Here is a 27,864-nt window from a genome sequence, read left to right as displayed (position 1 = left end):
TCCTGTTACTCATGGGATGTGCACGTCATATTCCAAGTTTCAGACAACCACCAGAAATGCATTATCTAGATAAACTCTCCATCAACACAGCCTGTCTCAAGTAGCTTTCATGTTTCAGAATAAATTTATAATACTTGTGATGATACATCTTTCATGGGTGAGACTATATATTGTTTAGGATCCCTTTGTTGTTGCGTATTTTAAATATAACTTTATAACACCTTTTATTTCTTTAACAGAACATCAGAACAGACAATGTCATGGATGCCTGTTTTAGCATAAATCCAGCTATAGATATAGGACAGGTATGAACTTACGTAGTTTTGCTTTATATAAGATGTTAGTGAACATTCCTCTTTGTGCCTAAATGATTGCTGTTATTGGTCAATTTAATAGCCACCAAAGCCTATGAGACACTATCCATTAACATTCAAGGATGATGGATTGACAATGTGCTAGTATTTGTTTTTATTTGCAGGTACAAATAATACTAGGTTAATTTTTCTACTTCTTGTTCATCTTCTGCAAAGTGATGAGAAAAGGAGATCTAACAGACTTTGTAAATGTCTTGCAGGATTAGCACCCCAAATCTCCCTATGACCTTTTCCTGTTCAATTTGCTCTACCCCGGAATTACTGATGAGGGCTAAATCTTAACCAGCTGCAGAGCACTGTTGACTTCAGCTGTGGTAGTAAATTCAAATGTAATGCAAAATCCTATTGCCATAGAACTGACCTTTCTTTAAAGGTCTGTTATATCCATAGCTTTGTACTATGAATTCAACTACCTATACCTACAGACAAACTGAATAGTGACAAAAGCGGTGTCACTCACTAATAGATTGCAAATAAGAGAGTGGCGGTGAACTCACAGTGTAAAAAGTATTTGTAATTTCTTTTCAGAATCAAAGGAAAAGCTCCTAAAAATATGACCTAAATTTTAAAGCTTCTCTTATCCTGCTTATTTATCCTACTATAGGCTCATCCTCAAATACTTGTCCTTTGCCTAAAAGATTACGTTTATTTTGCACATTCAAGAATTGCCAAATTTGCCAAATCATTCTTTCTTAGCAGTTCAATTCCATGTTCACCTTGCACCAGTGTTTACATCACCACTGTCATAGGCCAGCTGTCTACTCAGCAGTTGTTCCTTCCTACTTTAGGTTGGCCTCTTATAACCTATCAGCTATTTGTGTATGAGATGTTTTTCTCTAGAATAAATTTCATTAGCTATCTGCAAATCTTTTTAAGCAAATAACAGATTGAGCAGGCTATTTATATCATAGTCCCTGGGCAAATATCTCATCACTGGAGTTCCTGTGGGCAATAAGCTTGAAGTCAGTGGATTTGACTCAACTCTTAATTTTGCCAAAGCGAATCAGAGGTAACTGGACTGGTTACAGTGAGTGTAGCCAGGAATAAGGAAGAGTAGAACTTGAGCCAATAAAAATATTTATATAAGTCAGATGAGGACAGCTTGGTCCTATTTTGGTCTATGTTGGCTAATATCTACTTTTGGAAGGAAAGATGCCAATTCATGTGTAATCTTAGAAAGTAAGTCTAATTGTATATATGTTTTTATCTTTTAAAATGGCTGAATGGGATGTAAAAGTTTACCTTTTCTTTCTTTGTTCAGATTGAAGGGGCCTTCGTTCAGGGAGTTGGTCTGTATACAATAGAAGAAACCTACTTCTCCCCAGAAGGAAAACAACTCACTCTTGTCCCAGATACATATACAATCCCTGCCATCTGTGACATTCCTGAGCAGTTCCATGTCTATTTACTGCCAAATTCATGCAACTCAATTGCTATCTATTCTTCCAAGGTAAACATGCCAAACTTACTGCTTGCAAGCACACCAGGTGATTCTGCTGCAAAACTGTAAGTGACTGTAGGTATGGTAGACTTTCCCCCCCAAAAAAAACAAAAAAATAAAAAATTCCAGTTTCAGCCATGGAACAAATTGTACTTAAATGGTGAAACACTGATGTTCTGACGTTTTTGACTAATTTTCTTCCTGTGATTTATTGGTATTACAGTAACACTTAGAAATCCTAATCCAAACTGAAACTTTTTTGTACCTACATGTTGTGCTATATCAGAAGTGAGAGTCCATCTTAAAGAGCTTAAAGTTCCTAGACAGTAGAAAGGATGGAAGAAAGAAATATTATAATCCTTTTTAAAGGCAGAGAAGTCATGACACAAAAGATTAAGTGACTTTCTAGAATCTCACAGGAAACCTATAATAGGTATGGGAATAGAGCCCAGTTCTTCCATTAACCACGGCAGAGCACCATTCTTTCTGTTTTAAGGGTACATCATCCTCTGAGGAGGCACTCCATACTAGAATTGAGCACTGTTCACAGACTCAAAATAAAAAAAAAAACATAAAAAAGCACCTCAAAATGGGAACTTTGAGTGGAGTGTAGGAAGAGGAGTGGAGTTTGAAGAGGAGTGTAGGCCTCTGGCTACTAAAAGACAGAAATGACCACTGTTCCAGCCTCGAATCTAAAGCAGGTATGACAAAGTGTCCTGGTTCAACCCCAACAGGTAGCTCAGCCCCACACAACTGCTCACTCACTTGCCCCGGTGGAATGGGAGAGAGAATTGGAAGGGTAAAAGTGAGAAAACTCGTGGGCTGAGATAAAGACAGTTTAATAAATAAAGCAAAAGCTGTGTGTGCAAGCAAAGCGAAATAAGGAATGGAATTCATTCTCTACTTCCCATTAGCAGGCAGACATTTAGCCATCTCCAGGAAAACAGGGCTCCATCACGTGTAATGTTTACTTGGGAAGACAAACACCATAACTTCGAACGTCCCCCTCCTTCCTTCTTCCTCCCCCAGCTTTTATTGCTGACCATGACATCATACAGTATGGAATATCCCTTTGGTCAGTTGGGGTCGGCTGTCCCAGCTGTGTCCCCTCCCAACTCCTTGTGCACCTCCAGCTTACTTGCTGGCAGAGCAGTCTGAGAAGATGGTGTGTAAGCACTGCTCAGCAATAACTAAAACATCCCTGTGTTGTCAGAGCTGTTTTCAGCACAAATCCAAAACATAGCACCATACCAGCTACTATGAAGAAAATTAATTCTATCCCAGCCAAAACCAGTACCCAAAGGAATGGGAATTTCCAGAAGAAAATCTGGCCTTACAAAGTGTAAATGAGTAAACAAACTCTTCCACATGAAGAAAACAGATAGAGACAAAGGCCATATTTCTTATCACAATTAGACAGCACAAACTTTATCCGTGCAAGAGGGGCTAAGGGGGTGGTGAGGGTGAGTGTCTGTCTGTCTTGTTTCATCATGCAGAATTAATTCCACTTGGATATAGAAAAGCTAGTTTATGTGAGAAGTCATGAATTATTTCATGGCTTTATAACGTGAGCGCTGAAGTCCCAGCAGGAAGCTCTTTTGATAGTATAGCTGTATTGTGAATTTTAAAATGATACCCATCATCCAAAACCTGGTCCTTGGATCTTTTTCTGATTTGAAAGTTCTCAGAGATGCAAGGAAAATTGTTAAATCCAAATATACTGGACTTGAACAAATACTGAGCTGGTGTGATTCAGTGTATCTCAGATAACTACAGTGGAGATGTGCCCATTTAACTCTCTGCTACCAGTTTCTACAGCCAGTCTCTCCAGCTGCCTCTTTGCCCTGTCAGGGCATGGGGGAGGCTGGATTCTTCTTGGGCAGCTCAGTGTTCTTTGCAATAGGAGATGCAGTGGCTGCTGCACGGAAGGAAAGAGGACTGCCCCTGAACTTCACACTGAACAGCCCCTTGACTGTTGAGCGGATTCGCATGGCCTGTGATGGTGTCTTTACTGAGATGGTAAGGTTGTTTTCATTTCTTTCGTGAGCTAGCCAACTATTCAGTTCTCTTTAATCTGAATGGACTGTGCACGTAGACTAATCGGTGAGCCAAGTCTCTTTTCCTCAACATACCACAATTAGCAGAGCTTTGCACTTTATTTAATCAGTGGCGCTTTGCTCAGCTGTGTTGACAGAGTAACATGAACTGAGGAACCTGTGCTGTTTCTTCAGTGGTAATCATTCAAATTTATGTACCTCCTTTAATCTAAAAGCCCTTGAAAGCAGATGGTTCTGACATACCACTATCTTCTAATAATTTCCCTCTCACACCGATGAAACAGGTACCCACAACTGGTAGTCGGTGCCCTTTTATTGAAATTTTCCCCACATTCACTGAAGTTATTTGGATAACCATCTGCGTGCTTTGCCTCTGCTTTCTTCAAAATGAGAATGGCAAGAAAATGTACCCTCACCCTTGCAGTTCTCTGTGTCTTTCTTTCCAGAGTAATGCCTTCAGTCTGCTCTTCGTGTATCTTGCACTTCCCTCACTAGAAGGGGCTGGCAGGACAGAGCAGTAGCCTGCTGGAGAGGACTTATTTTTGTAGGAGTATGACGCAGGAGCCAACTTCCCTCCCCCATCTGTCCTGGCCAACTATGATCATGCAAGAATTTCTTCAGAAAGGAGGGCAAGATGGGAATGGTGACATTGTTTTCTGAATTAATAGCTTTAGCCACTCAACAGGTTTTCCATCGTAGTCGTCCTTTTGGCACTGTAAAAGTAGATGTATCTGCAGTAACTTAATACATTGTCACTTGCCCAAAATTTCTATTTATAAGTTGAAGAGAAAAAGAAAAAAAAGGAATACAAAAATTAAAGTAGTAAAGCATAGGAGCGATTATCAAACAGATAAACAGCAAGAGTTTAGCAGCCATTCTCCCCTCAATCCATATCCAGTCAGAAGGCAAACGAATCAACTGTTTGGGGGCCTTGAAAATAGGAAACACCAGACCAAACTGTGTCAAGGTCCATTAATTAAAGCTTTCAACATAAAAGCTTTTCAACGCAGATCTGAGTTTGAACAACTGTATTGTACCCTAGGCTGAAAATTTGTCTATGAAAAATGACACAAGTTGGGTCAGGTGAACCTGCAGGCCCATCTGTCTTCCAATTGTAGCCAGCTAGTGAGCCCCTGACCTCAACCTGCCCGGAGGATGGGTCTGTGAACTCCACATCCACCCCACTTCTGCTTCCTTCTGTGCAGGATATCCAACGGTCAAGTCTTTCACAGTGACAAAATTTCTCATATTAACATAAGCCATAGCCAAGATCAAGAACCTTTGTGGGCTAGGTGTTGTGCAAACATTTGGTAACAACTTAGAATTTAAATAAAGGTGAAGTTGTTATCCAGTCATCAGGTGTTGATCTTCTATCTCCAGGAATGCCCTCAGAAATGTAGAATTTCCTTGCAAACACCATGGCCTACATGATTTAACGTAGTCTCATTAAACCATGGTGCATAATGGAACTTCGTGTGTCAGTTTCTCTAATCTGAGCCTTTCAGGCTGTGAGCTCACCTGTGCTATGGAGATATGCACTTAATTACCTGTTCAATTACAAGTATGTCACTATTGACTAGAGGTAAATTCATTGATTTCACAACCTTTTATAACATGAAAAAGTGGGGATTTGTGCATGCAGTGACATTTAAATGGCTTGTAAGGAACATGCATTTATGAATTACAGCAAGTTTTCTTTCCCCTTAGCAAAATGATATTGTTTTCTTTATATTTTCTTTCAGATTCCAAAAGACAAACCTGGAACCTATAAGCCATGGGCCATCAATGTAGATTAATACTGCTTTCCAAAGTATCAAACAACCAGGTGACTGCTTCAGCCACTCACTGACTGAAAGCATTCCTGCAAGAAAGAAGTAGAACTGTAACACACAGAGAGATATATATTTATATGACTTTGTAGAGCAAGATATAAGCACCAGTTCTGTTGTCCTGCCAAGTAAGAGACCTCCTATTTTGAAACATAAATTTCTTTCTAAATCAAATTGTCATCCATGCTACACTGGAATAGTTCTGGAGTTACCCAATGAACTTCAAAGAACTTGTATGCAATTTTGAAAATATTTGCAATGAAGAGATCACAAATAGTACCATTTTGCCACTTCTACATCCAGTCTGAGATTCACAACAGTTTTTATCCACTCTTTCTGTTCTTCTAGTACATGAAAATCTCAAAGATCAGAATTAGGCACTGTACAAATTAGTGATAGGCAATGTATCAATATTACAGTAGAACAGAGATTCTAAACGTAGATACTGCCAAATGTTTTCTAGATACTGATATATCATTACTACCACAGCAACACTCCACTATAGCTCTTCACTTCCTGGTGGCCCATCTCAGGCCTGTTCCATACCATTAGATCTCTCTGGACTGCTATCAACTTTGACCTCTCTCAGAGCTGGAGTATAATCACTGCCATTCACTGTATTGTTAGTGCTCAGTCCTCCTCTCCTTTGCCTTACCCACAATCTTGCTCCTTCTTTCCAGCAAAATGGTGAAGTAGAACATAGCTGATGTATTCATCTGTAGGTAAGGAGAGGGCACAAGGTGAGGGAGATGGACTGGAGGTAGGAAGGGTTAAATAGCAGCACAGGTTCCCACTACCAGCTTTGAGTGAAGTTCATAACAGAGGTGAGATTTCTGGGATAGCATAGATCAGTGAGCAAAAATATAGGGGGACAGACCACCATATCTGTAAAACCTCATGGTCTTTTATCTAACACATTCATTTAGAAGTGGGGTTGCCCACTGCAACCATCAGGAGGTACGTGTAACACATGTGCAGCAGACGACTGAGATGAAAGTGGAGGGGAGCAGGGCTGAGAGGAAACAATGACAATAGAAGTTCATTATTAAAAATGGGTGTGTCAGCTCACAGTTTAACTCAGCTGTGACAAACAACATTACTGACTCTCTGACAGACATTGTTTTAGAAAGGAGGTTTTAAGGTGATGCAGTGGCAGCTGTATGAATCTTGATGGATCATTTCCCCATGAGGAGAGCAGACTGAAAAGCAAGTGCAAAGGTGTTTGAGAGGGAGAAAAGGAAATGGCTGAGCTGAGCCAACACAGGTATACGTACAAATGAATATTCAACTTCCATGTTTGATAGTTCAGAGCAACAAAATTAACAGTAAGAATACATTTGACAACATCATTGTGTACCCAAAACACTAGCGAAAGAAATTACTCTAGAGATACTCAACAGGTATTGTGTTAGTTCGGATTCTGTACTCATTTACAAAAACATAAATCTAGACTATTTTCATTTCTTTTTAGGTTGAGAGTGCAGGCTTAAATTAACATAATATAGAAGAGAGCATGGCCTGCACACACCCTCAAATAAGTCATATTTAATCTAAATCCATAGAGGTACAACAAAATTTTATTCCTTTACAAATAAATTAATATTATAAGTAATGAGGAAATTGCTAGCTTACGTTGGTAAAATTTTCCTGTTAATTTCTATTGGTAAGTTGTGAGAGACTACAGCTAATGGGAAAAGCTCAACTGGCAATATGCTTTGCAGTTTTGTAATACCAAAGGCTTCAAGGAGCTGACAGCAGGAACTATCGTGTCTTTTGTGTTCCTTTCCTTAAAATGCAATTTTCGGAATCTGTGATTTATCTTCTCAGCTTTTTATTTAATTGTGATTTAGACAGATGCTCTCATTTTTGAATGAGTACCAAAGCAATCAGTGCCCTGGGTTTAGAATGAATAAACAAATAATTGCAGATATTAAGGTGAAAATCCTCCCTCTGAATGCGAATACCCCTTAGCGTATTTTTGAACGTGGTATTTTGGGGATTTCATTGGGCTGTTGACTAGAATTTGCTTAAATATATCTTCAATAAAACCAAACTTGTAAGACACTGTCCTGCTCTTTCGGGGAGCAAAGAGCTAAGTTGCATCTCTTTTCCTGTGTCAGCGTTGTTGCACGTTGTTATATTCAGTCTCGTAGACGTCTCCAGTTCCGTGCTGCTGGGTGAGTTTGGCAGCGTATGTTTTTTAGACAGTACTGGAAGGCCCTACACTAAATACTGGTTTTGTTTCTGCTGCTGCTATTAGACAGACGGCTCTACAGCCTGAAGACAGGGTGAGACCTGTTATTATAATTGCTAGTGAAAGAACCCGTTTTAACTGCAGTAGAGAAGGCCTGCACTTCTGGATCTACGGAACATTGCTCTATGTCACACGTAAGTAGTTTTTAACTGATAATTGGCTAGAGTACACAAAGTCTTTATACAGTGATGTCATCATTACATTACAACTGTAATAGTAAATGTAGGACCTAATAGTGCAGCAGGTATGGTATCGATAAAGGTGTGAGGTTAAAATTGTAAAGTCTCATGAGTTTTTTTAAGTTCCCCACATATGAAAAAGAGAGACCTAGTAAACACAGAAGCTCTGATAACTGATAACCAGGCTTATTTGGAGGAATGCACAAATGAAAGCACAGTCAAATGTGTCTTTTGGAACCAAGTGCTCTTTAATGCATATAGCGTATATATATTTGTACAGCACCTAACGTGAAAGCGAATCAAGATGCTAATAAAGAACAGATATTCTGGGCATAACTTTAACACAGTAGTCATGTTTCTGATCCCTCTGATACACACATCCAGTAAATTGTCAAATCTGAAACTGGAATATCCAATCCATTTGAAAGTGAGAACAGAGGCTGCGTGAGCAGATTTTCTGCCAGTTACTCAATATCTAAATGAACAAGAAAAATGGCTTTGCCTAAAGCTGGTTTATGAGCCTGATTTTTCTAAGCTTAATCAATTAAGACATCAGCCCCTCTAAAACACAGTCAATTTACCTTGGCAGGAAGCTTTATAGCTCTTGGTAAAATAATCCAATGAACGGGAAAGAACATAATATATTGACTGGAATTTCCCCTTCAAAAGCTGTGCTTCTGCTGAACAAATTATTCTAAGACGAGGAGTGAAATCTTAAAACACTGAAGCCAATAGCAAAACTCCCTCTGATGTTGATGGGCCCCAGTTTTCACCCCGGGCACCCCCGAGGTTGTCCTCCTCGGCACCCCAACCGATGCGACGCGTCGTTCTGCGTACTGCTCTTTGCCCGACGGCACGGGCCTCCCGCTTTTATGCGTCCCATCAATACGCTATTGAATACGTAATGACTACCTCGGAAAAGACAAAAAACCCCAAATTACATAATCTTTGGCGCAGCTCGGGAAACGGCCCGCGCGCGTGACTGCAGCCGAATTGATGAAACCCAACGGTCCCACCGCCGGCCACCATCGGCCTTCGCACGTGGCGCGGGTGGACAGTGCGCAGTTCCACCGGACACCGGCTTGTTACCGACCCGCTTCGCCTCGGAGGGCAAACCCGGCCGCAGGGGCCGCCGCCCCGCGCCCCCGGAGCGGCCCCGCCCGTGTGGGGGGGTCCCGCGTGGGGCTCCTCCCGGGGGCGCCGCCTCCCGCCGCCAGGGGGCGCCGCGCCCCCCTCGTTGGACCGATCCACGCGGACCGCCGGCACGGGAGGGGGGTGCACCAGGCGGCTGCTTGCGTGTGACGGTCGATCACGAGGGCGGGGGCGCCCACTCGCGGACAGGGGGGGATCAGACGGGTGGCCCCGCCGACGGGGAAGCGGGAGCGCCCTGGGCACGGCTGCTGAGGTGCCGAGGGTTCCGCGGCGCAGGGCCGGTGGCTGGGAGCAGGCGGCCCCGGGGACGCCCGGCCCGCATTCACTGGCTCTCTTCCCCCCGTTCTCTCTGGCGGAGCGGGATGGTGCGCCCCGGGCGGGGCGGAGCGCGGCCCTCCCCTCTTCCTCTCGCGTTGGTTCCGCCCGGAGAGCGTTCGCAGCCGCCACCGCCGTCACCGCTCTCCGCTGCTGCTCCTGCCCGTCTCCGCTCCGGGCCGCTCGGGCGTTTTCTCTCTGCCTTAAAGTCGGTGAGGAGACGGGCCGAGGCCTGGGCGGCGGCGGCGGTGGCCGCTGGGGGGAGGCGGAGGGCGGCGCGGCCGGAGGGCGCCGGCTGCCGCCAGACGAGGCTAGGCCGCAACGGCCGCGCCGCACTCGGGTGGAGGCGGCGGGGGGGAGGGGGTCAGGGCTCGCTCTCCATCTTCCCCCTCACGGGTCCCGGAGAGCGGCGGTAATAAAGCTGAGGAGTGCGGGCGCCGCGCAGGTCCCGCCAACGCCTTGCCTCCGCCTGAGGCGGCCCGGTGCGTGCCGGGTAGCCGGGGCGGGGGCCGGCACCTCCCCGCCAGCGGGCCTGGGCCGCGGGGAAAATGGAGGCCGGGGCAAGGAAGGGAGGAGAAAGAGGAGCGGCGCGGGGTCAGGCGGCGCCGCCGCAGGTCGGCGCGGGGCGGGCCGGGAGCGGCCGCCGTGAGGGGGAGGCCGGGCGGGGGACCCTCCGCTGGCGGGGAGCGCTGAGCCGCGGCCGGCGCCGGGGGATAAGCCCGGTCCTCATCGGCCTGAGGTGTCTTTTCGCTTCCTTGCAGGGTGTCTTTTATGAATAATCAAAAGCCGCAGAAGCCGACGCTATCAGGCCAGCGTTTTAAAACCAGAAAAAGAGGTGAGCTGCAGTGTGCACGCTGCCCGTGCCGGCTGCCTGGGCCCTGGTGAAAAGTCGGTTTCTTACAATAAACAAGCTAATGCCTTTATGCTCTTTCCATAAATCTTTTAAATGAGACCACACTAAACGCAAAGTTTTGAGGTAAACTCTGTGTGCGAGAATGTTCTTTCTGCTAATATAAAACATGTGGCAGTAAGAATTGCAGCTGAACTTACTTAAGTTGGCTTAAGTGATGGGGTCACTCTAGAACTGTACTGAGTGTGTTTAGCCTGAAAGCAGAAGTGTTTCCTACCCACGAGTTACAGGGGAACTCTAGAACAGGCTTGTTGCAGGTTAATGCGTACATCTAAGATGCATCCAACCTAGTAGGAGTTTCAGTGTTAGCTGCTGGATAAAAGTTGTATTGTCCCTTTAATGCTATAAGAATATCTGATTTAAATTAAAAAAAAAAAAAACAGCAAAAAGAAACCCCACAAACAAAAGCCCCAAAACACCGTCACACCCTTCCTCCCCCAGGCAAACCCCAAAGCGTGCGATATGCGAGTCTGTATCACTGTATGTGCACAGTTGCTCCCATAAGAAGAGCTGAGGACTGAAGAGGTGTGATGAGTACTTTAGTATTTTGGTGCTGTTTTCTTAAAGAGGAAGTGGGGACAGCTCTTAGAGTTTCTGTTTAATACTGTTGTTTTAATATACTGGCAGTGTTCCAGCTCAAACTGAGAATGCTAAGGATGCTAAGGATACCAAAATAGTAATTAAGTTGAACAGAAGTACATGTTGACTTACAGAATCTAACTTAATGTTAAAGTACCTTGAGAAACTGTTGAAGTGAGAGGGTTGGATTTAGTCTGTCTGGCAGATGAAATGCTACCGTTCTGGGTTGTTTTCTCTCTTTAATCATTTAAGCATAGTTTAGCTTCCAAGCAACTCTGCAGCAACAATGAGCTTTATGGATCTATCCCACAAAATAGCTGATCCGGTATTTGCAGACTTCTACCCAACTGTTACCTACCAATGTGTTGATACTTGCATTGAATGCTAGGACATTACAGAAAGGCTGCTAACATGCTAACAAAACTGGCTGAGCTCTTATAGACAGCACTCAAAGTAACATTTGCAGCTTCTTTGGAAGCTTTTCCTCTCATGGTTTGCATAATCTAAGGACAAATTGAGATGAGTAAAGCTGAAGATCTCTTCCATTTAAGGCTTTCCGTTAGTTACAGGGGTGGATTTTTTGCATATTAACTGTGCCCCCCCCATAGTGAAAAGAAGACTATGATCAACAGATGTATGGCAAATGTGAAGAAGCATGTGTTCAGCTTTAACAACCATTAAGGATACTAAATAGACATGCAATTATAGCCCATCATTTCATGTTTATTTAAGACTAAGAAGTTAGCTCAGATTTCTACATTTCCCCCAGGCACTTGAGGAAAAGCAGTTGTTTCAGGCTCATTTAACTCCATATTCAGAGGCGGAGGTGGTCTTCATAGCCAAAAATCAGCATTTCAGAATATTTCATCCAAAAGATTAAGAGTCCTAGAGGGCTGATGTAGAACATGAGTAATGGCATCAAATGCACAAAATTGTAGGAGTCCGTATTAAGAATTGTCCTCCAACATGTAGCCAAGCCTCTCTTTTTGGAGGGAAAAAGTGATCTAACATGTGAACAGGGGGGTGAGAATCAAGCTGAGAAGTCAGATAAGCGTTATTAGAGCAACACAAATCATCGCAAACAACTGTTCATCTTAGTGAATAAGAATTCAATTAGAGATAACTAAGGAATGTTTTGGCTTTTGATAACCTTTCCCCCAGCCTTGACTGAACAGGGGAATGAAAGTAGTAAAACTTCTTACTGCTGTATTGGCCATTGAAATTCATTCTAGGCTACACTGTTAAGTTGCCATTTGTGCTAGTTAATACTAGTTATCTTGGACCACTGGAACGATCTCAGTTCTGTTTGACTTCAGACTTGCCAGTGCAAGTTTTCTCTTAAGTTTGGGGTTTTTCTTAATAAAATTAAAATAACAAACTTTAAAAACCAAACAGCAGTGTGTGGCAACTTCATTTCAATGCTTTGTCTTTACAGATGAAAAAGAGAGGTTTGACCCTACTCAGTTCCAGGACTGTATTATTCAAGGTTTAACAGAAACTGGCACTGACTTGGAGGCAGTAGCAAAGTTTCTTGATGCTTCTGGTGCAAAACTTGACTACCGTCGCTATGCAGAAACGCTTTTTGACATCCTGGTGGCTGGTGGAATGCTGGGTAAGTCCCTTTGATGGAACTGCTGTCAGCCTTTGTTCACTTGACTCTACAAAAGCTCAGTTTTCTTTCAGTGTAAAAACTCTGCTAAAGAGCCCATTGAGTGTGTAGAAGAGGGTTTATGTTATCTGTGGTAAACTATCTGACCATCTTAGTGACTAACTGAGCAGTCAGGTTACTGTAGAAATGCTCTGTATACGCTACTGCACTTCTGCATGAGTCAGTGTGCAGTCTTCAAAGTGTAGACTCTACAAACTTGGCTTAAAGGAAAAAACATTGGATTTCTTTTTTAATCAGGAGTGGATCTTGACGCTGTAGTCAAGTTCCCTTCTGCTGATGTGAGATTGATGAACGCTTGTTTCAGGTGCGTGGTCTGTGGTCACAAGGCCAACAGAGTTGCCCTGGAAGATTCTGACGTGATCCTGTGCTTTGTGCACACTGTGCTGTTATTTTGGAAAGCGACATTGTTTCCAGAAGAATCTGATGTGCTTGGTCTTGGAAATGCTATTACAAGTGGTTTGTTACTGGCAATAGTGAGGTCATGGGCTCTAGTAGGTGTCAGGGAGTGAGAAATGAGAGGGTGGTCGAGTCAGCAGAAATCACTGGGAACTGAGGAAGTGAAATGTGGTGAAAGATCTTGTAAACTCATGTGCACACTACGTGTAAAGAGCAGAACAGATGCTCAATGACCAGGTGAGAAGTAGATAAAGCTAAATGAGGCTGGGGAAAAAAAAGTACTTCTAGATTTAGACTTTACATTTCCTACTTTACTAAATATTGTTTAGTGAGAAAGGGTTCAGGTGGCAGGGACCCACTTAAAATACGGGTTGTGAAGAGGACCATTTATGTTGTCTCCCTAGACTGGAAAAGGTCTGTCTCAGATTTTAGCATTCGTTATGCAATAGTTGGGAGGGGAGGACTTAATTGAGAAATTTGGCAATTGCAGAAGATTTTCTGTAACGTAACAGAAATAAAATTCAAATGACCTAAATGCATAGGGGGAGGAGGGGAAATACCTGATTCTGGGCCACAGTCAGGCTGTGGACGGCAGTTCTGCAGTGGGAGCGGCTTGTTTGGGAGTGTGCATCTGTTCCATGTTCAGGTGCTCTTCGTGCTGGTAGGTGGAAACGTCAGGTGACTTGCTCAAACAAATGCTGAAAAGGAAGGCTTTCAAAATGGTTTAAGTGTGTCCGCTTATCTGAAAGCTGTGTATTGGAACAGTGTTATGTAGGCTGAAGTTACTGTGGTGTTCCTTTTGGCAAGAAGCTCTTTTGATGATGTTAAAAGAGCTGGTAGCACGAGTAAGTAAACTTGTCTGTCCCGTGGAGCATCGTTGCTTCAAATTGTTAATGTACCAATTGTTACAGTCTGTGGGTTTACACTCAAGAGTCTTAACCACTGCACAGTGCGTTAGGAAGTGTTTCTTCTAGGAATGGTGCTGAGGGGGAAGGGAAAAATGCATTGCTGCATTAATGGTGATAACGGGGGTCCTTTACTCAGCTCCCTCTCTGTAACAAGTAGCTAGGTAGACTGGCTTTGATCTTGAGTCAGACGAAGCCAAAATAAAAACTGGCATCCTGTTGCTTTACCGCCTTTTAGTATTCTTATTGCTGATGCTGATCCCCATTTTTAAGTCATGTTTCTGACTAATACATAACAAAAGGATCTCCCTTATATGTAGGATGGCATAGAAATCGATGATGAGGCATTGTGGCACTGGAGTTGGTGACTTGACTTCACCCTAGTTAGTGAAGCAGCCTGTCTGCCAGTCAAATGCCTGTATTAAACTGAAGAGCAATGGTGAAAAAGTATCTTCTAATTAGCAGCTAAAAGTCTCAAGTGCCTTTCAAGATGGAAGTTTCAAGTTCATCTCTGGGGCACTGGATTTTGAACGCACATCTCTACATGTTTCACCTCCTGTTGTGACTCACTCTGTTATTTAAAAGACAGTTACAAAGCAGCACTATTGCAGCAGACACTAAAAAGACACTTGCTAGGATTAAGCAGCTTTAGTGACTTCCTTTAAGGGAAGAGGAGCTTGTGGTCATGTTAACTTATCCATATGTAAACAAAGATGTGTTGCCAATCTAGTTGGCAGTAGGGGGTCAGAATATCTAAATGTTCATATCTTAAGCTACCGATTTTGAAGTTCCACTACAGCAGTGGAGCAGACGGACACGTAGGGACGTCTTCAGTGATCCAGTCATTCAGTTCATCAGGAAAGGACAATGTGTTGTATCTTATGGGTATTGGAATTATTACTGTGGAGACTGTTGGGTTCTCTCCCTGGGGGGTAATACCACTAATGCTGAAACCCTTCTTTAGCCCCAGGTGGTACCCTGGCAGATGACATGACACGCACAAACGTCTGTGTATTTGCAGCACAGGAGGACCTAGAAACCATGCAAGCATTTGCTCAGGTTAGTTCTGAAATGAGTACAATTTAACTCTGACTGTTTAGTGGTCAAAAATGAATTGTTTGTGTGGTTGAAAGTTTAGGTAAAAGTAACGTATGGCTTTAAGAGGCTTACTAAAGTAGCACTGTTCTAAGCTAAAAGTGCTCCAGAAAATTCAGACCAACTTTACTAAACTTGATTGTTTTAAAATTCTAATTAAATTAGAAGCAAATTCAGAGCAAAAAAAGTAACATGCTCTGTATCTTTTCAGGTTTTTAACAAGCTAATCAGGCGTTACAAGTACCTGGAGAAAGGCTTTGAAGATGAAGTCAAAAAGGTATGGTCCTTATCAGCACACAAATAAACTTTCAAATTCTGCTAGTTAATCACTCTGTACGGAAGAGTTAGATCATGCAATGGATTAATAAAATAGAACATTGAAGTTATTACTAGAAGAACAGCTAGCTGATATGACTAGTGGCGAAGACTACGAGTGAACCAGTGCTTCTGCTAGTTGAAAAGCTTGATTGAAACAAAAGTGTCTAACATGGAGGCAGTAGCCAATCTTTTGTGAACAATGGTAGTTTTATGGCAACTCTTCTTACTCCTCTTGCAGTTGCTGCTGTTCCTGAAAGGGTTCTCAGAGTCTGAGCGAAACAAACTGGCCATGTTGACAGGCATTCTGCTAGCCAACGGGACGCTTAATGCATCGATTCTCAACAGTCTTTACAATGAGAACTTGGTTAAAGAAGGTAAGTGTCGCGCAGCTGCTCTGTTAGGGAAGGATGGTGGGGGACAGAACCATGACAGCACACCTGTGCAGCTCACTAGTTTCAGCTGGTGGTAGATTCACTACAGGATTAGCAAAGTTAAACATGCTGCCTCGCAACATGGAGGGTCTTGCTAAAGCTTTAGAAAACTAGTCTTTTCAGAAAGCTTGTATGTAGGACTTCCCTGTGTGGCACTGGCAGCTGCCATCACCAGTGCTGCCCAGCAAGGCAGTACTGTATTTTGGAGAGGGACCTTGCAGCACGCAGGAGGTGTCAGATCTTTAGGTTCCTTCCTAAATTGCAGCAAGGAGAGTTGAGTTTAGTACAGGGAAGCCTTCATTGATGCTGAGTGGTGAGGAAAGTCCGACGTGCCGGAGGCTGCAGTATCCTCAGGCGGAGCTACTGCAGACTGTCCTGGGGCTGCCTCTGAGCCTGGCTGTGGTTGCTTTGAGCAGGGGCCTGGCAAACCAGGTGCCCTTGTACACTCAGGCCTCATGGTTTCCTGCGTTTTGAATTTCAGTAATAATACTGCTATTCCTGTTCACAGGTGTTTCTGCAGCTTTTGCAGTCAAGCTGTTCAAATCATGGATAAATGAGAAAGATATTAATGCAGTGGCTGTCAGTCTTCGTAAAGTAAACATGGATAACAGGCTGATGGTGAGTACCTTGGAAATTACTGATTTATTACTTAAGCCAGTTTAGTAAATAGCAAAGTACTTTACCAGCAAGGTACTTGATGTGTATTTCTTTTGTGAAAGAGTTGCTGTAAACTTTGTTTTCAGGAACTCTTCCCAGCCAACAAACAGAGTGTTGAACACTTCTCCAAGTACTTCACTGAAGCGGGACTGAAAGAACTCTCCGAGTACGTTCGGAACCAGCAAAGCATAGGAGCTCGGAAAGAGCTGCAGAAAGAACTTCAGGAGCAGATGTCACGGGGAGATCCGTTCAAGGATGTAAGTGTTTGTCTATAGACAAGGTGTACGTGCGCCTTTCCCCCCCTCCCCTTCTTTCTGTAGGAACTTAGCTCACATTCTCTGAAGTACCAATACTAATCTGAAGTTATATGTCTAATTAAATATTGAACTTAACCACCTAGCACTCACTAAGAATTAAAATTAGGACCCTGAGGTGTTTCAGTATTAGCTTCATAGTCTTTCCCTAATGCCCTAAATCCTGCTGTATGATCAAGGGGGTTGTTTGTGGTTCTGAAAGCTTCTCGGTTGCCTTTAGAACAAAAGTTTTAATTTAGCTTAGTGTCTTATCTGGCCTGTGTGCTGACTCTCTTATTCTAACCGGCAGATAATCTTGTACGTGAAGGAGGAGATGAAGAAAAACAACATCTCAGAGCAGACTGTGGTAGCCATAATCTGGTCAAGTGTAATGAGCACGGTGGAATGGAACAAAAAGGAGGAGCTGGTAGCAGAGCAAGCCATTAAGCACTTGAAGGTATTGTAATGGCAGTACGGACTTCTTGCACCTGTTGGATAGGGCTTGGGCTTCCCTCTGTCTCCAGCTCCCTTTTAAATGAGCTAAAACCTACAAACCCCGCTAATGCAGAGACAGCATTGGACAGGGAATTCTTCCCACTGTAGCTGTGGTTCTGTAGTCCAAGTTAGTGAGGCCAAAGCAGTGTGACTTCTGCAGAAGCGCTCTGGGGTGGGGGTTGCAAATTTCTAAGCAGTGGCTGATGGAAACTGTGTGCAACCAGCCTCGTCAGGTGATGAGCGTGAAGTGCTCTGCCTGTGCCAATTTGTTGTTCCTGTTACAGCAATACAGCCCTCTACTTGCTGCCTTTACTACGCAAGGTCAGTCAGAGCTGACTCTTCTGTTGAAGATTCAGGAGTATTGTTATGACAACATTCACTTCATGAAGGCCTTCCAGAAAATAGTGGTGCTCTTCTACAAAGGTAACTTCTCTGGGGTTATGGTTTTGGGGGGGTTGTTCTTCGTTTAGTTGGGTTTTTTTTTAAAGCCTGTATTTGCAGAATGCTTCTGTCCTGATAAGACCTTTAGGGAAGATCAAGTGCTACAACATTGCACTTCCTGAGCTGAAGAATTTCCCACCTTTTGTTTGCAAAGGTGGATGCGGCTGTCCTTCGCACATGGGGAAGTACCACTCCAGACAAGAATGCTGCCTGTCTGCTGCATTTTAAGAGTTGTAGATCAAAGCTAAACTTAGACTTCAAGGCTCTTTGGCCCTTTTAAGTTAGGGAATGCTACGTGATAGTGTGTTCTTCTTAGTTCTCTGAACACTGACTGTGAGCAGCAAGAGGTTGAAAGCACCGAGGTGTTCTGGGGTGCTCTAGGCTCTCTGTTAAATGGTGGTTAAAAGGTGTAACTGAAAAACTTGCTGTGCCTGTATGGAAACAGCACAGGAACACAAGGAAATGTGGTGTTAAACTGAAAATTATATTGTACTTGTAAAACTTTAAAAAACAAAAAACAAACAAAAAACCAAAACAAAACAAAACAAAAAACCGAAAACACAAAAACCACCAAAACAATTGAACACTTCCTGTGGTGTACTTTGGGCTTTAAAGACTTTGCATCTGCTCTTAGCAGTTGACTGAAGCTCTCCTTAGAGTGTGTTATCTCGAACAGGTATGAAACACTCAAGACTGTTAGTGGGAGTGAAAGTGCAGTGTCTGGAAGCCCCCAGGTGCCAATCCAAAATAGGAGGCACCCCCAGCGCGGCCATGTCCAGCCCCAGCCAGGGCAGGAGTTCGTATTGAGGTGCTTGTAGGGGAGGAGGCAGAGGCTGCCGGTCAGGGCTTCTCAGGAGCTGCTGTTTGGGGGTTTGCTGTGTTAATGCTGTTCTTGCACAACTTACAGCTGAAGTTCTGAGTGAAGAACCCATCCTGAAGTGGTACAAGGATGCGCATCTCGCAAAAGGAAAGAGTGTTTTTCTGGAGCAAATGAAAAAGTTTGTTGAATGGCTCAAGAATGCTGAAGAAGGTAACCAGCAGCTTAGCTCCCAAGTTGAGCTTGGTCGCTTTCAGGAACCTCGGTGCAATAATGCTTTGTTTCGGGTGGTGGGGTGTTAATTGCCCCTCTGAGGCAGGGTATGCCTCCCAGTGCTGTCTGCAAAAGCTTGCTGGTGCCATCCACGTGGATCCAATAGCAGCTATTTATGACACAGGATGCAGGGAGGGGGCTGGGGGGGCTGTGGTCTGACCCGCTGGCAGCCTGTTGACGAGGTCTCTCTGTTCCAGAGTCGGAGTCTGAAGCTGAAGAGGGTGACTGACCTGTGAAACTCTGTCCTCAGTAAAGCAAACAGGAGCTGTAGATACGTGTCATGTCTCATGTGTCCTTCTGGTTCTTACATCCTACCTCCCTGTATCAAGCATGATATAAGGGCTCTCATGGCAATTTATTTTAACTGTTTTCTATAGTTATTGGAATACTGGGTTTAGTTTTTAAAACCATGTTTTAAGTAGCTTACAGGAGCTATCATAGATTTGACTCTAACCTGCATTTGTCTTTTCAGTTATATTCTACCTCCTGTATTTTCTACTGTAATGATGTAATTTAAGGCCTTCCACAATGAAATCCATTTTACCCCTTGGGTTTTCTATCTCTATTGGAGTAGACATGATATGGTGAACGGGATTTATGGCAGCTCTGTTTGCAAATTAAACTGTAAAAAGCCTCCAAAGCAAAGAGGCCATGGCTTGTGTGGTAACTTGGTGTGACACTTCAATCCGTACCACTTGTGCTATATAACCCCATTCATAGGTGGTTGTCCCTCTCCCCAAGGACTTTATTGTCCCTTTACTATACTTCCAGCATAAAGCAATCCTCAATCCCAACAGCTGGGAGCTCAGTGTCCTGCTGCAGAGAAGCTGTTTTGGTGGCAGTGAAGGGTAACCAACCACAGGTAGGGCATGCGGAGTGGCAGCTCTGAGCCTGCTGCCTGTCACAGCTGGTGGCCTGTGTTCCTGAGGGCCTGACAGGCTGCCCTGCAGCTGGGGCTCTGCCACTTCTCTCATGGAAGAGAGAATGTTCCAGACACAGCTGCCCAGGGCCTCTCTAGAGCCCTGGCCTGTGCTGGGGGCCAGGCTGGGGCAGCAGGACTGTGCTGCTCAGGTAAGGTGGAAGAAAACTACCCCCCTCCCTCTGAAGTTTAGAGGTTATTTTATGCTGGCAGTTGACATGTTAAACCAAACACCACCTCTGCTCCCTAAAACTTGGAATTCTTAATGGAAATTCTCAGGACAGTGTGTAAGTCCAGAAAGATTTGGTGAGAGCGAAGCCTATACAGTTGTAAGCTAATAATGAACATTAACTGAAATCCTGGTAACCACAGTATACCTACTAAAATTGCAAAAATAAATAAATGGGTGATCATAATGCAGTCTGTTCAGTACTACAGTCATCTTCACTACTTTGTAATTTTTTTTTTAAACAAATAAAGGCCATCCTTACACTTAATGTCAAGGGCTGTCTCTGTTCTCTTAGCCAAAAAGGAAGTACCAGTTGCGCTAAGGGGTAAAAGCCACTCCTAGGTCTTTTGCTACGCCAATGACAGTTGAATAAAACAATTAAAATAGCAAAACCATAATTAAAATACCTTTTTGCCTGTTAGGAAGCATATTTTATACAGTAGAGGATGTTCTTCTCCATGTTAAAAGTGTCCCAAGATTTTTACTTACTGAGGAAACAACCAGGTTCATCAGCATCTTTTTCTTAAATAAGTTTTATGTCAGCAGCCGGATTAAACTTCAGTATCCAAAAAAGTCACAATACAAAATAAGGCATTTACAAAATAACTGTACAATAAATAGATTAACACTTTTTATGTTTCTGTTTCTTTGGTGGACTGACACCTGCATCAGCCTGCTCAGCTACAGGGGACAGTGGCCTTTTTTGCCCTCTCAGTGGGAAGAAGAATGGGTGTTTCAGTGCCTCTTCCAGAGTAATGCGCTTGGCTGGGTCATACTCCAGCATCTTCTGAATGAGGTCAAAGAGGTTCTCGTGGTCAGAGTCATGGCAGGTCATGAATTCCTTCATGAAGAAAACAACAAAACATGTCTTTTCAATCTTAAAATTGCACTTAAAGCTCCTCCTCTGAAACACTGTCCCTTCTGTCATCTTACCTTCAGTGGCTTACAGCGCCTTGAGACGTATCTACCGGCAGAACTGTGTTCATCCCATTTCAGACGGTCTTTAATGAAATATTTGCGTTTCCTTAAACAAACAGAGCACAGGTTGTTACCAAAAGATTCTGGTTTGTCCCTTCACTAGAAGTTTATCAGCACAGGTTTGTTCACAACTTGAGAACTGAGCTGGGAATATTTCACGAGTGGCTAGCTTGTTAAAGAGAGCAAAAGGATGAGTCTGAGACTATTTAACTTTTTTTTTTTTTTAATTTGCTATTAAACCAAATCTGAAAATATTTAGTCCAGGTATGGAAAAATGTCGTTACCTGGTTTTCTTTATCATGTGATCTGGCAAAGGCCCCAGTATTCGCTCCATCATTGCCAGGTGTTCTTTGCTGTCATGGGTCTGGAGGGAAGAGACATTTTTGTTCGTTGTTAGAGGAAGTGATCGAGAACCACCCACTACCCGTCCTTCATTTCTGACCATACCCTGCAACCAAGGTCAGATTAAGGAAAACAGAGAGGCTGCAATCATTTGCTTCCTCAACTAAGATACAATGTACTGGAAGTTGTTTTGGTTTTTTTTCCCTTTGACCATGCCCTTTTTTTCCTTTGTTCATAAACTTCAAGTTTCAGCAATACTGTCAAGCTGACAGAAGTCAGGTATGACTATTATTTGCTGATGGTGATAGATGAAGATACGTCCATTACTCCTGTGGCTTGTAAATTACAAATCTTAACAGGGTGATCCTTCAGGTATCAAGTGCTGCTACAATGTTTACTGAAAGTAACTTGTAGAAATCCGCTGAGAAAGCTCCTTTGTGCCCATATGGTCTATTCTTGGCCTTACAGAGGAATGCCGCTTGGTTTCTTGCACAGCCCATTCCCCCGAGTCCCCACCTCTCTGCAGCATATTTTCACCAAGTTGGGGAGCATTACACACGCCGCATCATTTGGAGCTTCACAGTTACCTACCGGAAACACTGTGAATCCAAGGTAGTACTCTATGAGAATACATCCTATGCTCCAGACATCACATGGTTGCGACCATCCTAGTGCTGTGGAAAGATTCAGAAGGTTCATGTTTATACCAGACTGCAAACAGTTCACCAGCTCAAGCAAGATGCGCAACAAAGACTCGTACGCCAAAGCTCAGCCTAATAGACTTCTACTGACCTAGGATAACTTCAGGAGCTCTGTAATGTCTCGTAGACACCAAAGTGCTATGATACTCATCATCATACGTTGCGCTCCCAAAGTCCACAACTTTGATGTCTGGATTTTTCAGTGTGCGTTCGTCACATTTCTGAAATGAACCACAACGGGACACAAGTGACCAAATAAACCCAGAGGATGGCTGAGGGGCAGGTGGGGAAGAGGACAGCAACTTACCAGTTTGGGGTTATACTCTTCGACATAGTCAGATGTCACAAATAAAATATTTTCCGGTTTCAGATCCGTATGTGTCAACTTGTTCAAATGCAAAACTGCAAGACAACAAATACAGTCAGCAAATTCCGGGAAGAAAGTTTAACAAATAAAGCAAAAAAAAAAAAGAAACACACTTACAGTTCACAGATTTGCAGATCTGATATGCCATCTGCCTAATGTGCTCCAGCCTGAATGGCTGGAAGCCGTTCTCTTTAATGAAGTCATAGGTGCTGAGCCCCAGCAGCTCAAAAACAATGCAGACGTGTCCATAGTACTCAAACCATTCCAACATCTGGACACAGCGACTGCAAAAGAACACACATGAACTGCAACAGGAAGTTGTGTAACGCTCAGGTACGTCCGTCATATGTTACAGAAAGCGAAGTCATAGAAATCTTAAAGCCAAAACAAAGTAAAGTCAGCTTCGGATACTTACTATGTGTTGTCGGGATCCGATGCATTTAAATGTGCCAGAACTTGTATTTCTGCACGAGCTGCTTCAGAGTACCTATCAACATTTTTTACTATTTTCACAGCGACATGTCTACCTTCCCTGAAAAGACAGGTTTTAACAGTGATTAGAACAATGAGTAGTTTTGACTAAGACTATTCAGTAATTATCACCATATAGATTGTTTAGAATAATGGCAACCTTATCAGAAAATGTGGGGTTTTATGTACATAAAGACTTAAATATAACCAAGGTTCACGTATACACAAACACAACTAAAATTTAATCTTTGATTTTTTAAAGATTAACACTCCATACCTTATATATCGGTATTATTCTTAAATATTAGAAGTCCCATATACCTCCCCTCTGTATTTACGTATGCTGGGCTAATACTGGAGAAACTTCCACATCTCGCAGCCAAACACGACTGTCAGCCAGAAATGACAAGCCGCCTTCAGTCCTTTAAGCTGTAAAAATGTAACTGAGGTGTCCAAGGCCTTCTACCGTGACTAGAAAGACAATCTGGCTTCGTACTATTTTGCGCACAGCAAAACTGCCATCAAACACAAAATATACATTCTTGATTTTTAATATACTAGACCCCAAATGGCATTGCATTGTCACAGATGATGCTTAGGTAAGCTGCATGATGTGGAAACTGTGCTCGTTACACAGGCCGGGGGTGGTCCAGGCCCCAGGACTGCCCAGCGTGGGGGGTGCAGCCTCCCCCCACCAGCCCTTGGCCCCTGCCAGGCTGGGGGGCGCCTGCAGAAGACGCCCCCGTCGCCCCATCCACCAGCCCTGCCCACCCATCCCGTCCCGTCCTGGTGCTGGTTTTAACGCGACGTACTGACATACATTTACGTTTGGCCACATGCAGCAGCCTTAAAGAAATACAGAGCAACATGTGAGGAAGTAAAGCTAAAACCTGATACAATCAGAAAGCACTTCATAAGCCACGCCATGATAGTTAGAAAAATTACATGTATTTAATTAAGAAGACTTACGCTTTGTGATCGATACATTCCACTACTTTTCCAAAAGCACCTTCACCCAAAGTGCCAACAATCTCATCTACAAAGAAAAGAACTCTCAGTCACAGAAGGTGGCAAGTCACTCAGCTATTAAAACACAAGCAAACAAATAAAAATAAAACAAAAACAAACAAAAAGACTAAGTACTATCACTGAAGATTATTCTAGACTTTTCTTCTTTAAATTGTAAATATCTAGTTTGAGAGATGTTACTGGACAACTCTCATCAAGGCACATTTATGGGGATCTCATTCTAGTAGGTTCATTAACTTCATTTACTATTTTGGGGGGAAAATAAAAAAAAGGGAAAAAAGAAATAATATTTAAGTTCTACAGAAAAAGAATAACAATCCCCACCCCCAAACAAAAAAAATAGTCAAGACAGAAAGAAAAGACTTCCAAAGCCCCCTCACATCTTATGCTAAAAGAACTTATCTAGCTGAAAAGTTAATAAATTTTGAAAAGTTTTCTATACATCTTGCACTTAGTACGTCTCCACTCTGACAGATCAGGTGACCCTCCTCATCATCCTCTACACTCCTGGATCTTTTCCTTCGAAGACTCTTCTGGAACGGCACCAAGATCGTCCAGCCAATCAATAAACCCGAGTGAATTCAGGTCAGAATACGAAACTCATTCAGCAGGGAGATATTCGGGCATTCAGATACACGCCAGGCCACAAAACGGTTGGCAGGAGCAATTTCAAATTCAGTCCCCGGAAATTCACAGGGCACATAGTTTATGTTACAGGAGAAAAACATGGCAAGGAACAGATTTTCAGATGAGATACTCAAAGTGGCAAGGCAACAAAAAATTACAACACAATTGCTTTTCTTTTAAAAGACTGGTTCACTGAATTTTTTCAATGCCCGTATAGTTTTTCTAAAGCAAAAAGATTTAATAGTTATCAAATATATATATATGTATAAAAAATAACCTTGTGGCTAAATTAAAATACTCATCTTAAGTAACAGATTATATCACTACTCTGAATATGTGGTATGAATTTTTTTAAAAAATCATAACTAGCATATACATTTACTTTATGCTGTCTCAGCTGAAGATCTTAAATTATAAATCCTATCTTCAGCTTTTTTAAGAGTTAAATATATAATAAAGACCATAAAAACTGCCCTGCTAGCAGGCAGACATTTTACATACCTGATTCTACAGATTTTTCAGTGATACTTAAAACATCTTATTAAATAAATTTTTGAAAAGTAAAAATCTGACATTATCTCCTTGCTATTTCAGTGATACTTAGTCAAAAGCAAGTTAAAAAGCTTGTGCTTGGATTTTCGAGTAGGGCTGAAATAAATGCTTGTCATAACAAAAATTTTGAAGGCACAGAAGCGATGCCTGTATTTCAAGTACTCCAATTGATGGTTATTATTCATTAATCTGCTCAAATATAGCCAATGAACAAATAGCGAGACTATGTTCTGTGGTATCACAAGCATACTACAAACTATACATTTTCACTGAAGGAAATAAAATCCTAGCAAAAATAATAATCTACTATTAGCTAAAGGAATAAACTATTAGTATTATTGACAGCATTCCCCAAACCCCCACACTCAATTACTACTGCCCAGTTAAGAATTTATCTTCTTAAAATAAAAAAATCCTAAATTAAAATTGGTCACACCACCTGTGAATGATGATGAGGACAGGTAGTGTGATGTGTCTTGTATTTCCTTTTGTAACTACTCGTCCCACTATAACCTGATGATTTGCTACTGTGATGCCCAGTATCACATCGTTGATTGTACTCGTTTCTGTATTCTTCAACATAGTGTCGTTCATGATGGTCTCTTTCATTTACAGATTTGGTTTCTGAACAGGTACTACAAACAAAGGATCAAATAAACTTAATTAAAATAATTCTAGTACGCCTATCAAGACAGCTTTTTGTTTTAAGCTGCAAGACATCTCTCTTGAAACATTTCCAACTCAGAAATGAAAACATTATCAGATGACCTGATGAGAATAATAAAAATCTTAAAATGTATGTTTGCTGATAACAGAAGTCAGAAAGTTATTTACCTGTCAGGAAGTTTAGAAAGATCACGTTTGCAGTGCTTGTTCTCCTGTGGACCAGTTAAAGATCTCCTTTTCCTCTTATTAGCACTGTCACATCTTCTGTGATCTGGACTGTCTTTTTTATCCAAGTCAAGATAATTAGTTTGCCTGGAATGTCGCTTCTGTAACAAAGATATTTTGCTCTTTGAATTATAGCCCATAGACAAACAATGAATTTTCAAAGCCATTAATTATCAAATTAACACTACAATGAAGATTGTATTTTTCCTCAACTACGCAATTTTCTTTTTTTCTCTGCTCTTGTTTCAAATTCTTTAATTCAAGAGGTTTTTCAAATTTAACATTTTTGATACGGGAACATAAGGCAATAACCTACTTCTTACAGAAGATTTTAAAAAGAAGTATTGTGGCTCAGACACTAAACACATACAGTGCATGTTATTTCTGCAAAGCTGCTCAGGCACCCAATGGTGCGTATACTAAGAAAAAAGGCAGCTTCTGTGTACTTAAAAAAGGCATACAAATATTGCCCAGCTTGCTTTTAAAGACTTCAAGGAACCTGCATAAACTTTTACCATATTTCTTTCTGTAGATTCCTTGAGAATTCCTAATGCTGAGTCAAAATGACAGTAAAAACATAGAATGGTTTGGGTTGGAAAGGATCTTGAAGATCACCCATGGGCAGGGACACCTCCCACTAGAGCAGGCTGCTCAAAGCCCCATCCAGCCTGGCCTTGAACACTTCCAGGGATGGGGCACCCACAGCTTCCCTGGGCAACCTGTTCCGGTGCCTCACCACCCTCACAGTGAAGAATTTCTTCCTAATATCTGATTTAAATCAACCGTCTTTCAGTTAAAACTCAGGTTGTCTCCTAGTAGTTGAGCTCGAAGAGGAAACGGTAACTAACTCGCTACACACATCTTTTATTTCACTTCCCAATCGTAAAATCGACTCCGGCTCACACGCCGCGCCTCCGGCCCACGCGTCCGGGCCCCGCAGCAGGGAGGTGCTGCAGGCCGGGCCGCGGGCGACCACGGCGGCGAGACTCCGCGGTTGCGGTCGCTGCGCGGCCATTTCCCTTCCCGCGGGAGGGGGACCAGCCCCCCGCGCCCCCGTCAGCGCTGGGTCGGGCCCGCACACCTTCCCCCGGGCGGCGCAGGGTCCGCGCCCCGCCAAACCCCTGCTCCGGTGAGAGGCCCCGTCCTCCAGCCCAAGCAGGGGCATGGGAGAGGGCCCCGGCCTGCCCCGCTACACCGCCCGAAGCCATGTTCTCTCCGCACGGAACAAGGCGCGGGCAGAGAACATGGCGGCGGTTGCGGGGAGGCGGGGGCAGAGGGGCGCCCCGGGCGACCCGCCCGCTCCGGCGGGGCCGGGCCGAGCCGAGCCACCGGCCGCCCTCCCCCACGGCAGGAGACAACCTCCCTCCCCCTCACCGCGGCGGCGCCCTTCCCTCCGCCCCGCCTCCCTCCCGGCGGCGGCCCGGCCCAGCGCCCGGCGTTGCCCTCCCGCTCCCTCACCTCCCCCGCCGCCCGCCGGCGGCGCGGTGCGGCCAGCAGCACGCAGCGCCCCCCCCCGCCCCGTCCCCACCTCCGCGCCTCGGGAGCGCCGCCGCTCTCTCCAGGAGCCGCCGCTCTCTCCCGCCATAGCCGGGCTCAGCGCCGACCCTCGAACCCGCAAGCCCGCTACAACATGGCGCTCACAGGAACTTTCTGGACGCGCGGCGACGCGGGCCACGCCCGCGGCGTCACCAAGCGCGCGGGGCGGGGCCGGGTCGCCACGCGACACCCCGCGTCCCCGCCCGGGCCCCCCCTCAGTCGGCCTGCGCGCCCCCAGGCCGCGGGCACCGCCGCCCGCTCGGCAGGGAGCTGGGTTCTCCGACAGCCGCGATGAGCAGTCAGACGTCTCGGGTGCAAACAAATTCACGCGGGAAAAGAGCA

General features: G+C 43.8%; 3 protein-coding genes across 7 annotated transcripts in view; 2 read left to right on the top strand and 1 right to left on the bottom strand.

Annotated features, from left to right (window-relative positions):
* The window catches only part of LOC134518380 (aldehyde oxidase 2-like), a 48,996-nt gene extending 40,119 nt beyond the window's left edge, over positions 1-8,877 (top strand). Inside the window, 4 exon segments of the mRNA XM_063341114.1 lie at positions 240-305; positions 1,636-1,824; positions 3,667-3,834; positions 5,615-8,877. Of these exon segments, the coding sequence (XP_063197184.1) occupies positions 240-305; positions 1,636-1,824; positions 3,667-3,834; positions 5,615-5,668 (477 nt within the window). The 3' untranslated portion in view covers positions 5,669-8,877.
* A 601-nt stretch (positions 8,878-9,478) lies between these two features.
* BZW1 (basic leucine zipper and W2 domains 1) lies at positions 9,479-20,296 on the top strand. 2 transcript variants are annotated; one of them, XM_063340594.1, is made up of 12 exons: positions 9,479-9,813; positions 10,363-10,436; positions 12,526-12,702; positions 15,025-15,119; positions 15,367-15,432; positions 15,712-15,847; positions 16,413-16,522; positions 16,648-16,818; positions 17,165-17,311; positions 17,634-17,772; positions 18,698-18,820; positions 19,078-20,296. In XM_063340594.1, the coding sequence occupies exons 2-12, from the start codon at positions 10,373-10,375 to the stop codon at positions 19,107-19,109; spliced, it is 1,260 nt and encodes a 419-aa protein (XP_063196664.1). In that variant the 5' UTR covers positions 9,479-9,813; positions 10,363-10,372; the 3' UTR covers positions 19,110-20,296. The 2 variants fall into 2 exon arrangements, with proteins under 2 accessions (XP_063196664.1, XP_063196665.1); XM_063340595.1 differs by lacking the exons at positions 9,479-9,813; positions 10,363-10,436 and having other exon boundaries at positions 12,625-12,702; positions 15,025-15,030.
* Positions 20,297-20,363: 67 nt separating this feature from the next.
* Positions 20,364-27,654, bottom strand: CLK1 (CDC like kinase 1). 4 transcript variants are annotated; one of them, XM_063340589.1, is made up of 13 exons: positions 27,515-27,654; positions 25,930-26,087; positions 25,535-25,730; positions 24,359-24,449; positions 23,857-23,923; positions 22,832-22,948; positions 22,534-22,700; positions 22,357-22,451; positions 22,141-22,270; positions 21,940-22,022; positions 21,291-21,370; positions 20,962-21,052; positions 20,365-20,869 (listed from the first exon to the last, which is right to left on the bottom strand). In XM_063340589.1, the coding sequence occupies exons 1-13, from the start codon at positions 27,569-27,571 to the stop codon at positions 20,651-20,653; spliced, it is 1,551 nt and encodes a 516-aa protein (XP_063196659.1). In that variant the 5' UTR covers positions 27,572-27,654; the 3' UTR covers positions 20,365-20,650. The 4 variants fall into 4 exon arrangements, with proteins under 4 accessions (XP_063196663.1, XP_063196660.1, XP_063196661.1 ...); XM_063340593.1 differs by lacking the exons at positions 24,359-24,449; positions 25,535-25,730; positions 27,515-27,654 and having other exon boundaries at positions 20,364-20,869; positions 25,930-26,069; XM_063340590.1 differs by lacking the exons at positions 25,535-25,730; positions 27,515-27,654 and having other exon boundaries at positions 20,364-20,869; positions 23,857-24,449; positions 25,930-26,065.
* Positions 27,655-27,864: the final 210 nt, after the last annotated feature.

The sequence above is a fragment of the Chroicocephalus ridibundus genome, chromosome 7, assembly GCF_963924245.1.
Source record: "Chroicocephalus ridibundus chromosome 7, bChrRid1.1, whole genome shotgun sequence".
Classification (NCBI taxonomy): Eukaryota; Metazoa; Chordata; class Aves; order Charadriiformes; family Laridae; genus Chroicocephalus; species Chroicocephalus ridibundus.
The sequence above is the reverse complement of the archived record's forward strand: the minus strand, read 5'-3'. Positions and strand labels throughout refer to the sequence as shown.

Coding starts and splice junctions, on each gene's coding strand:
- BZW1 (XM_063340594.1), top strand. CDS start 10,373: ATGAATAATCAAAAGCCGCAGAAGCCGACGCTATCAGGCCAGCGTTTT. Junction 15,120..15,366: donor CCATGCAAGCATTTGCTCAG/GTTAGTTCTGAA, acceptor GTATCTTTTCAG/GTTTTTAACAAGCTAATCAG. Junction 15,433..15,711: donor TTGAAGATGAAGTCAAAAAG/GTATGGTCCTTA, acceptor CTCCTCTTGCAG/TTGCTGCTGTTCCTGAAAGG.
- CLK1 (XM_063340589.1), bottom strand. CDS start 27,571: ATGGCGGGAGAGAGCGGCGGCTCCTGGAGAGAGCGGCGGCGCTCCCGA. Junction 25,731..25,929: donor CTTTCTAAACTTCCTGACAG/GTAAATAACTTT, acceptor CTTTGTTTGTAG/TACCTGTTCAGAAACCAAAT. Junction 21,053..21,290: donor CACATGATAAAGAAAACCAG/GTAACGACATTT, acceptor TGTTTGTTTAAG/GAAACGCAAATATTTCATTA.